At 48.6% G+C, this 11137-nt stretch overlaps 1 protein-coding gene across 1 annotated transcript in view; it reads left to right on the top strand.

Annotated features, from left to right (window-relative positions):
• Positions 1-7866: 7866 nt before the first annotated feature.
• The window catches only part of SCARF2 (scavenger receptor class F member 2), a 77979-nt gene continuing 74708 nt past the window's right edge, over positions 7867-11137 (top strand). Inside the window, exon 1 of the mRNA XM_058157985.1 lies at positions 7867-8304. Coding sequence (XP_058013968.1) covers positions 8057-8304 — 248 coding nt within the window. The 5' untranslated portion in view covers positions 7867-8056. The remainder of the gene's footprint in view (positions 8305-11137) is intronic.

The raw sequence follows: 11137 nt of genomic DNA, 5'->3' as shown, positions 1-11137 counted from the left end.
GGTGGTCCCGCCTGCCCACCCAGGCGCAATCCCATCCTATATCGCTGTGGTTTTGATGCCACATGCATCTGTGGACAGCGCATGCGCAAATTCCCATGTTGTTTGACGCTGCACGCATGTGTGGATGGTGTGAGCAAGGGAATTCCCGTGTTGTTTGATGTCGCACGCATGTGTGGACGGTGCATGCGTGAGCAAAGTGAATGAGCGCACTCACATTTCCGTGCTGGGCGAACCGGTGGTGACAGAATGTAAAGCCACCTCTGGGCTTTTCCCAGGACAGCCTTTGAACTTCTGGTTGGTCTCTGGATGAGATCACACCCCCTTCTCTTGGGGGTTTGCAGCTCTTGCAAAACCGTGATCTATTTAGCCGGAGTTTGTTAGTGAATCAAGCAGGTTTGCAAGGGCTTAGAAAAGGAGTAAGGTAATTATCGGAAGCCAGCATGGATTTCTTTAAAAACAAGCTGCACCAGACAAATCGTAGTTTGCTTTTGAGAACCTGGCTGGATTACTGGAGGAACAGAATGCTGTAGATGCAGCGTGCCCAGACTTTAATAAGGAATTGGAGGGAAAGTGGGCACAGCCTCCTTGAATAACTGGAAGAACACACGATAGAGGGATTTGCAGTGGGCTGAGCTACTACAGCCAGCCCATGGTCCTTAAAGGGTCCATGTCCAAAAGGAGGGAGAGATGCAGGGGGCACCTGGGGTTCCAGCCTTGCCAAGGACTCTTCAACATCTCCATAAATGTCTAATATGAGGAACAGAGGGGTGCATATAATGTTTGTAGACAATGCAAACCTTGGGAAGAGGCGTTGCTAACACACCAGAATACAGGCTCAAAATTTGAAAGGTCTAGAATTGACTTGAACTCTGGATCTTATCTAATAACACGTTCCGACATGTAAGGTTCTGCATTTTGGCAAGAAAAACCAGATGCACCAGGTACAAAATAGGTGTGCTACCTGGTTTAGCCATCGTGTTTGCAAGAAGGATCTGGTGTCCTCGTAGACCACAGTTTTTGCATGACCCAGCAGCATGTCACAGGTGCTAACAGAGCCAGGATTGTAGAGGTGGAGACTGGATCGTGGGAAGCGAGAGCACCACTCTATGCCACACTGGTTGAACCACACTCGCACAGTATCTTCTCCAGTTCCAGTCACAATACGAAAAGGAGGAAAGGGAGCAGAGAAGAGCAACAAAGAGGCTTAAAGGTTAAGTCTTATGAAAAATGGGTTAAAGGAACCGAGTATTGTTTAGCCTAAAATAGAGGAGGCTGGGAGGGCATGCTAGTTGTCCAGTCTTCAAGGGATGACACAGGGAAGGGGGAGGGAATTTTATGTTCTATAGCAGGAGTCTCCAACTTTGGCAGCTTTGCTGGCTGAGGGATTCTGGAAGTTGAAGTCCACAAATCTTAAAAGTTGCCAACGTTGGAGACCCCTGTTCTATAGTGCTCGAGGGTGGGACAAGAAGGCCATTTGCCTGGGCTAGTAGGAGTCCCACTCAAAGTTGGGCTAGAAGGCCTCCCAACCATAAGGTTTTGTGACTGGATCCCCTTCTCACCCTTTTTGGTCAAACTATGATCAAGCATTGTTCCGTTCCTAAGTCTAAGGAAGCATCTCCCAACCATGGAAGTTCTTCCAGCAATGGACAGTCTTCCTCCTGGACTCATGGAGGCTTCATTCCTGGAGGCTCCAAGAAAAGACTGGATAGCCATTTGTCTGGGATAGTCTGAGGATTCCTGCCCTGGACAGAAGGATGGACTAGAAGACCTCTAAGGGCTCTACCAACCCCAGGATTCTAGTGCAGTTAGCTGGGGAGGGGTTGCAGGGCATTGGGGTTAAGTCAGGTTGTTCAGTCTAAGAGTGCTATCGCTATTGCTTTAGCCTGCAATCCAAAAGGTGTCCACTAGATGGCAGTGCACCACTCCATTCAGGACAGCCCAGCTGCAGGAGAAACCAGCATTTATCTGCATGACAGAATTTTTAAAAAACCAGGAACCTGAAGACACTTTTGGTGCAGAAGAAGACATCTTTGTTGCAATGAAACGCCAGCAGATCATAAAACTTTCTCTCTCAGCAAATCAGAAAATGAACTCTATCAGTCCATCAGGTGTGCACGTTGCATAGGGAGGGCAGAAAAGAATATCCGAAAGCAAAAACTGCAAGTACAACTGGTCAGAATTGAGGCCAAGAAATTTGCCTAAATGTGGGGTTATTATCAACTCTGACCATGCCAGCATAAAGCAATATGATGAAATGTGTGTAGGGGTTGATAGCCCTTCACTGCATGGCAACCTTTCAATATTAATCTGCCAAAACTTCTGTGTTGCAAAGCTTCTGTGTCTTCTGGAGATGCCTGAACCACACCTGGTTTCTGCTTTTCAAGTGCTGGAGAAGCGTTTGGGTTTCTCCTGGAGCATCTTGAGCTGGCTTGACTGTCAGAGGGGGCCAAGGATGCTGCTCCTGGTGTCATCCAGTTGTCCCCTTCCATTTCCTGCAGCCCCCCCCCCCCCATACACACACACACTTCCCAAGCTGGAAAAGTCAAAGCAGGTCCTCCGATTTAAAGGAACAGCAGGAACCAGAGACTCTGAAGACCAGGGAGAGAATTATATTGTGCAAAGCAAAAAAAACACCAACTGAATCATAGGGCTGGAAGGGATCTTTAAATTTAGAATAGAATGGAATGGAATACAGAGTAGAGTAGAGTAGAGTAGAGTAGAGTAGAGTAGAGTAGAGTAGAGTAGAGTAGAGTAGAGTAGAGTAGAGTAGAGTAGAGTAGAATAGAATGCGGAATGGAATGGAATGGAATAGGAGTAGAGTAGAACAACTAGACACAAGAACAGTTTTTTCCCGAAGGCCATCACTCTGCTAAACAAATAATTCCATCAACACTGTCAAACTATTTACTGAATCTGCACTACTATTAATCGTCTCATAGTTCCCATCACCAATCTCTTTCCACTTATGACTGTATGACTATAACTTGTTGCTGGCAATCCTTATGATTTATATTGATATATTGACCATCAATTGTGTTGTAAATGTTGTACCTTGATGAACGTATCTTTTCTTTTATGTACACTGAGAGCATATGCACCAAGACAAATTCCTTGTGTGTCCAATCACACTTGGCCAATAAAAATTCTATTCTATTCTATTCTATTCTATTCTATTCTATTCTATTCTATTCTATTCTATTCTAAAGAGAAGAGAAGAGAAGAGAAGGGAAGAGAAGAGAAGAGAAGAGAACGCAGAATGGAATGGAATAGAATGGAATAGAATGGAACAGAATGGAATAGAATGGAATAGGAGTAGAGTAGAGTAGAGTAGAGTAGAATAGAATAGAATAGAATAGAATAGAATAGAATAGAATAGAATAGAATAGAATAGAATAGAAGGGACTTATGCCATCCCAGACAGATAGCTGTCCAATCTCTCACTGAAGACCTCCAACAACGGGACACCCACAGCTCTAGGGAAGAAGCTGTTCCACTGATTAATTGTTCTTAGTATCAGGAAATTCCTCCTTAGATCCAGGTTGGATCTCTCTTTAATGATCTTCCACCTATTACTTCTTCTCCTGCCTGCAGGTGCTTTGGATAATAGGTTCATCCCGCATCTCTGTGACTGCTCCTCAAGTACTAGCTATCATGTCACCCCAGTCCTTCTCTTCCTTAAGTTAGACATACTTAGTTCCCTTACCCATTCATCAGGTAGTTGAGCCTCCAGTTCCCTGATCATCTTGGTTGCTCTTCTCTGCACTCTTTCTGGGGTCTCAACACCTTTTGTATCCTGGTGATACAAAACTGGAGACAGAATTCCAAGTGTGTCCTCACTAGTGCAGTACAGAGCTAAAACGCATGAAGAACAGTTCCAGGAATTGGGTATGTCTAGTCTAGAGAAAAGAAGGATCAGGGCTGACATGATAGCAGTCTTCCAATATTTGAGGGGGTCGTCAACCTATTCTGCAAAGCAGGCAGGACAAGAAGCAACGGATAGAAACTAACCAAGGCAAGAAACAACCTGGAATTAAGGAGAAACTTCCTGACAGTGAGGACAATTAACCATGGAAGAGCTTTTAGAAGAAGTTGCGAATGCTCCATCATGGAAGTTTTCAAAAAGAGACTGGACGACCATTTATCTGAAATGGTATAGTCTCTCCTGCTCAAGCCGTGGGTGGGATTAGAAGACCTCCATGGTCCCTTCCAATTCTATGATTCTGTGTAATATGTTCTATTATCACTTCTCATGATTGTGTTGATGCAGCAAGTACTGGCTTTTTTTTTTTTTTTTTGGCTTTTCTCTTCCCTTCCCTTCCCTTCCCTTCTCCCTCCCTCCCTCTCTTCCTCTCCTTCCTTGCTTGCTTCCTACCTTCTTTCCTTCCTTCTCTTTCTCTCCTTCCTTCCTCCCTCTCTCCCTCTCTCCCTCTCCTTCCTTCTCTTTCTTTCCTTCCTCCCTCCCTTTTCTTTCCTTCCTTCTTTCGTCCCTCCCTTTCTCTCCTTCCTTCCTTCCTTCCTTCTTTTCTTCTTTTCTCCCTTCCTTTTTTCTTTCCTTCCTTCCTCCCTCCCTCCCCTGCCTGCCTGCCTGCCCCCAATTCAAAGGACAGCTTAAAACGAATGTGAGAGTAACAGACCAAGAGGCTACACTAGACTGCATGGGGAAAGAGGGTCTTGAGGGGGCATCTTTTCTTCTGACAGGCAGCCTGGGATCAAAGACGGAGAGGTAAACAACTGGCATTCCTTGGCTGGATTCACGTATTTGGCTAAGATCCCCTTTTCTGAGACCGCCATTTGTTCAAGCCACAGATGGCCAGCTCAACCCTGCATCAAACCACGCAGCAGCTTCACCTGTGAGAATCCATCTGTCCAGAGGGGCTGGGCTGGAAAAGTGACCTTCACTCAAGATCTCCCTCTGGCCCCAGGCACCGTTCTAGCCAGTCATAAAGGAGCACAAGCCGTAAGCCGTAGGTCAGTCGGGTTTAGGGGAAGGTGGCCTGTTGATTCTCAGAGGGAGGGAGGAGGTCCTTCTGGGACTGCACTGATGCAGAAGAGCCAGGGGTGAAATGGAAATTTTAAGTTGTTTGGAGAACCAAACTTAGAAAACTTGGAACTCCTTCGCCTTCGACAAGACCTAAGTTTAACTCATAGAATCATCTATTGTAATGTTCTTCCTGTTAAAGACTACTTCAGCTTTAATTGCAATAATACTAGAGCAACCAATAGATTTAAACTTAATGTCAACTGCTTTAATCTAGATTGCAGAAAATATGACTTCTGTAACAGAATCATCAGTGCTTGGAATATTTTACCTGACTCTGTGGTCTCTTCCCATAATCCCAAAAGCTTTAACCAAAAACTTTCTTATTGACTTCACCCCATTCCTAAGAGGACCATAAGGGGCGTGCATAAGCACACAAACGTGCCTACCGTTCCTGTCCTATTATTTTTTTTCCTTTTCTTCTTCATATATATATATATATATATATATATATATATATATATATATATATATATATATATATATATATATATATATATATATATATATATATATATATATATATATATATATATATGCTTATACCTCCTAATATTTACTCATATATACGTTTATATACTATATAATCTTTTTGTATGATGTTGTGACAAAATAAATAAATAAATAAATACATACATACATACATACATACATACATACATACATACATACATAAATAAACCAGCAAATATCACCTCTGGCTGGCCCCGGAGGGGAGGGGCAGGAAATGGAGATTTTGCAATATTCTTCCCCCAGGAGTGGGGAGGGAATGGGGATTTTGCAGTATCCTTCCCCTGCCACACCCACCAAGCCATGCCCATAGAACAGGTAGGGGAAATTTTTAAATTTTACCCCTGAGAAGAGCCCAAGAAGGGATTGGGGAGAGAATGGGTTTTGGACCACAGCCCCTCCTGCGTGGAGAAATACCATACAAGGCTGGCTGGAAGGGTCTTCCCACTACAGCAGGTCAAAAAATTTGGTGTCCTTTACACCAGGGCGCTCCATGGCATAGGGCCGGGCTACTTACGGGACCGCCTACTGCTACCGAATACCGCTCACCGACCCGTGCGCTCTCACAGAGAGGGACTCCTCAGGGTGCCGTCAGCTAGGCAGTGCCATCTGGCAACACCCAGGGGAAGGGCCTTCTCTGTGGGGGCTCCCACCCTCTGGAACGAACTCCCCCCAGGACTTCGTCAACTTCCGGACCTCTGAACCTTCCGTCACGAGCTTAAAACGCATTTATTCATCTGCGCAGGACTGGATTAGATTTTAAATTTATACTGGTTTTAAATGGGTTTTATTATTTATATTGCTTTTTAATAATTCGGCCATGTAGAATAAGTTTTTTAACTGTTATTTTAGTCTGTATTTATATGTGCTTTTTTACCTGCCTGTGAACCGCCCTGAGTCCCTTGGGAGATAGGGCGGTATATAAATGTGATAAAATAAAAATAAATAAAATAAATAAAACCTTGGCAACTTTAAGCCTGCAGGACTTCAACTCCCAGAATTGAGAATTCTGGGAGTTGAAGTCCTGCAGGCTTAAAGTTGCCAAGGTTGGAGACCCCTGCTTTACACCAAGCTGTGGACTTCATGGAAGGTCCCTGAAGCTTTCTTGGCAAGAACAGAAGTTAAAATGTCTTTGAATATTAGTAGCTTGGGTTGGTTAAATTGTTGGTTTGAGCTTTGAGCTTGGCAATTTGGTTGCAAACGTTTTTGTCCCCATTCGAGGAGACATCTTCAGCACACTTTGGATCGATGCAAAGCGCACTGAAGACGGCTCCTCGAATGGGGACGAAACATTCGCAACTAAATCGCCAAGCTTGAAGCTCAAAGCAACTAAGTGAGGACCAAAGTGTTTGACTCTTCTAGGATCCTGTTTGGACTTTCATCCTAGAAGCTCCTGGGAGGATCAGCTGTCATCTCCTGTGACAAAAGACATGTGGCTTGATTTCCCAGTTAGTCCAAAGCCTTGGAATTTCCGGGAAGTGTTAGAGAGGCCCAGCCCTGCTTAGCTCCCCAGACAAAACAGCTGAGGGCCACCATAGGGCAAGCTTTGGCAGCAAAAGCTGGGTTTCCAAAGGCCAAACCGTTTAAGGCAGGAGTCTCCAACCTTGGCAACTTCAAGCCTGGAGAACTTCAACTCCCAGAATTCCCCAGCCAGCAAAGCTGGGAGTTGAAGTCCTCCAGGCTTGAAGTTGCCAAGGTTGGAGACCCCTGGTATAAGGGATGCTACTTTAGTTGCCCTGAATTCTTGGGGCTTCCATTTCTGTGAACTTCCCCTCTTCCTAACCCGGGTTTATGGTTTGAAGCTTTTCAAATTATCGGAGGCAATTCTCCCCGAGATCCGGCCACTGAGGACACGGGATTGTTCGGGGGCGGGGGGCGGAATCTCACCCTCTGCACCGGCCAGTCCCGGGCATCCAAGTCCCAACCACGCCTGCAAAAAGTCCCCGCAAGCGCAAAGGTGTCCCCCTTCACACGATCCCCGCAACTGCCGCTTCCAGGCCAGCCTACCTTGCAGGGGTGAAATCCAGGAGGTTCTGATAGGTTCTGGAGAACCGGTAGCGGAAATTCTGAGCAGTTCGGAGAGCTCTGACTGGCCCCAGAGGGGGGTGGGTGGGAACGGGGATTTTGCAGTATCCGTCCCCAGCCACGCCCACAGAACCGGTAGTTTAAAAAATTGGATTTCACCACTGCTACCTTGGCAGGCGAATGTGCAGCGCACCAAGCGACGGAGAGGGGATATCCCGGCGGCGGGCTTTGGAGGGGCGGACAGGGCGGGGAGGACCGGGGTTTCCCTCCCCCCTTCCCTCCCTTCCCTCTTCTCGCGCAGCCCCAGCTCTCCAGCCCTTGGTCCGGAGCGCCTGGCCGGCTTTGGCGCACGGGGCAGCGGGCAGCGGGGCAGCGTTTGCTGGCTGGCCGCTCCGTCCGCTGCTCCTGCCGCCGCCTCCGGGGCCGAGGGGCAAGGAGGGGGCGGCGGCGGCTGCTTCTCTCGCGCTGCCGTTTCCGGCCGGGATGCTGGAGCAGGCAGGAGGAGGAGGAGGAGGAGCCGTCGGGGAGCCCAGCTGCCCCGGGAGGGCCGGAGGAGAGCGCAGCTCTTCACGCATGGAGAGGCCGCCGAGGGCCCGGCTCGCCGGCGGGGGAGCGGCTGCGGGGGTCGGCCGGCTGCCCCTCGGGCTGCCGCTGCTGCTGCTGCTCTTATGGGCCGGCGGGGCCGCTCAGGAGCTGAGTCCGCGCGGGAGGAACGTCTGTCCGGCGGCGGGGTAAGAGGCAGAGGTGCGGGGGCCGGGAAGGGGGCTGCGCTGGCTCGTCCTCGGTGCCGGCCTTGGGGGGCGAGGGGGAGACACGCTTCATCCCGGCCAGAGTTGGGGCGCCAACCGCCGGCGCCCCTTCCCCTCCGAGGCCGAGAAGGGGCTCCGGCTTCCCAGCGGAGAAAGGAAGGGAGGGAGGCGGCGTTCCCCCCCCCCCCAGTCCTTCCCTCTCTATCCGGGGCTGCGGAACCGGGATCGTCGGTGGGGGATGTCTAGCCATCCCGACGGGATCCAGGGAGGCGCGAGGACCCCCCACCCGAAAGGCCAGACGGAGGCGGCGGAGGGTCCCCACCCGCGGGGTTCATCCCTTCCCCGCCGTGGCCACCTCCGGTGCGCGCCCCCCACCCCCACCCGTGGCCCGGGCGCAGTTTGACACGCCGCAAGTTTTGCTCCCGGCGCCTTCTCTTGTCGGAGATCTCCGGAGGGAGCCCATTTGTCCCCCGGGGCCGAGGGGCTCTCCTGAGTTAGAGAGCCGGTTGCTCAGGGTAGGAGCCCTGGCTGAGGGGCGCTATTGGCAGCCTGGGTTGAAATTCCGAGGGAAGGGGGCCAGCAGCACCCCAGCCTCCCTTTCCCCGTAGCTCGCTGGCTCGTTCTCTCCAGCAAAAACAGCTTTCTGCCCCGCTAACCCATCGGTGCATCCCAGCTCAGAAAGCGGATTTGGGCCCCTTCCTCCTCTTTGCCAAAAAAAAAAAAAAAAAAAAACCCGCCGGCCCCCCCGCCCCCATTGTTCGCTGACAGCCATGTTGGGCCGTGAGTGCAAGATTTCCAAAATGAAAAAGAATCCACCGATAAAAAGGCGGGCGCCGAGGTTTTGGGAGACCCAATAAGCCCCCCCCCTTTTTTTTTTTCCATGATGTTCAAAGAACAACAACTAACGCGGCGCGACCACCCCCCACCCCACCATCCCCTTCCAAGTGTAACCTAAAACCCAGTGGAAAGAGAGGCTACATCTGTTTTTGATTTAAAAGTCTTGCAAACAACTTCTCTTCGGCGGAGGCCTTTACAGATTCTGCGGTGGAATTTCTGGCTGAGCCTCGTTTCCCCCACCCCCACCCCACCCCACAAGTTCTCTGGCCCACATTTTTCTTACCGAGACAATGTCTGTTTTGCAATGGAAGAAAACTTCGTGGAAAGGGAGAGGGTGCAATTTAGCTTTTTGTGGGCATTAGAGAATGTCCTTGCCCTGCAGATTATGGGCTCTTGTTACTATCAAATCACCCAGCGTTTCTGACTGCACACTTGGAGAAAAAATGGGGGTTCACACAAATGGGGGGATGAGAAGTTTGCTTGCTTGCAACAGCCAAAGAGGCTAGAAGTGTCTGCAGCTGGACCCTTGATTGCTTGGAGCCCATTTCTTAACTAATGGCTTTTTTTAATTTATTTCTTAAATATTAGCAAACCAGCTCCTCCAGATAAATACATTCAGTTCCATTTCAAAAACCTCCATAGGAAGAGAGCTGGCAGTCTCCACAATTTTGGGGATGCAAGTCCTGTGTGCTTTTCCATTGATGTGTCAACTAGCATTGACAAAGTAAAAGTACAAAATGCTGTGTGGCTGTCGGGGCTTGGCTGCTGCCCTGAGTGCTTGCTGGTAGGCTGGATTTACACATTAGACTAATTGGAGAATTTACAGGTCAACCTGTTGTCAGAATCTGGGCTTATAAGCTTGTATCTGAGCCTTTCATGAGCCACACAAATCCTTGTGGGTGAGGGTCGAAGAGTCAAGAGGGCATCTTTGCCAACAAAGCCCACTTCGCACATAAAAAAGTTGTGGCATACTAAATTTATAAAGCAGTATTAATACATGAAGTATTATAAAGCCACTTTATAAAGCCTTAGTAAGACCACAGCTGGAATAATACATCCAGTTTTGGTCACCTCATTACAAAAAGGATGTTGAGACTTGGAAAAAGTTCAGAGAAGAGCAACTAAGATGATTAAAGGCCTGGAAACTAAAACATATGAAGAAAGGTTGCAGGTTTTGGGTTTGGCGAGTCTAGAGAAAATAAAGGGGGGTGTGTGACATGATAGCAGTATTCCAGTATATTTGAGAAGCTGCTACAAAGAAGAGGGGCTCAACTTATTCTCCAAAGCACCTGAGGGCAGGTCAAGAAACAATGGATGGAAACTCATCAAGGAGAGAAACAACCTGGAATTAAGGAGAAACTTCCTAACAGTGGGGACAATTAACCAGTGGAACAGCTTGCCACCAGAAATGGTGGGCGCTCCATCACTGGAGTTTTTTAAGAAGGGATTATACAGTCACTTGTCTGAAATGGTAGAGCTTCTCCTGCTTGAACAGGGGGCTGACTAGAAGACCTCTAAGGTCCCTTCCAACACTATTCTAATTGGGGCATCAGGTATGCAGTCCCAGATGTCATGTTGCCTTTATTTTACCCAGCCAGCCACCCCTGCATGATACTATACATTAGCTTAGTGCATGCTGTATCAGCACAACAGTTGTGCCTTGTTAATTCTATAAGCCACCATTGGGTGCCTTTGCATTTGGTTTCCTAGGAAGGTACTTACGGGACCGCCTGCTGTTACCACATGCCTCCCACCGACCCGTACGCTCCCATAGAGAGGGACTTCTCAGGGTGCCGTCCGCCAAACAATGCCGGCTGGTGGCCCCCAGGGGAAGGGCCTTCTCTGTGGGGGCTTGGCTGCTGCCCTGAGTGCTTGCTGGTAGGCTGGATTTACACATTAGACTAATTGGAGAATTTACAGGTCAACCTGTTGTCAGAATCTGGGCTTATAAGCTTGTATCTGAGCCTTTCATGAGCCA

Source organism: Ahaetulla prasina, chromosome 15 (genome assembly GCF_028640845.1).
Source record: "Ahaetulla prasina isolate Xishuangbanna chromosome 15, ASM2864084v1, whole genome shotgun sequence".
Classification (NCBI taxonomy): domain Eukaryota; kingdom Metazoa; phylum Chordata; class Lepidosauria; order Squamata; family Colubridae; genus Ahaetulla; species Ahaetulla prasina.
Note: the sequence above shows the minus strand (reverse complement) of the source record. Positions and strands in the feature narration are given on the sequence as shown.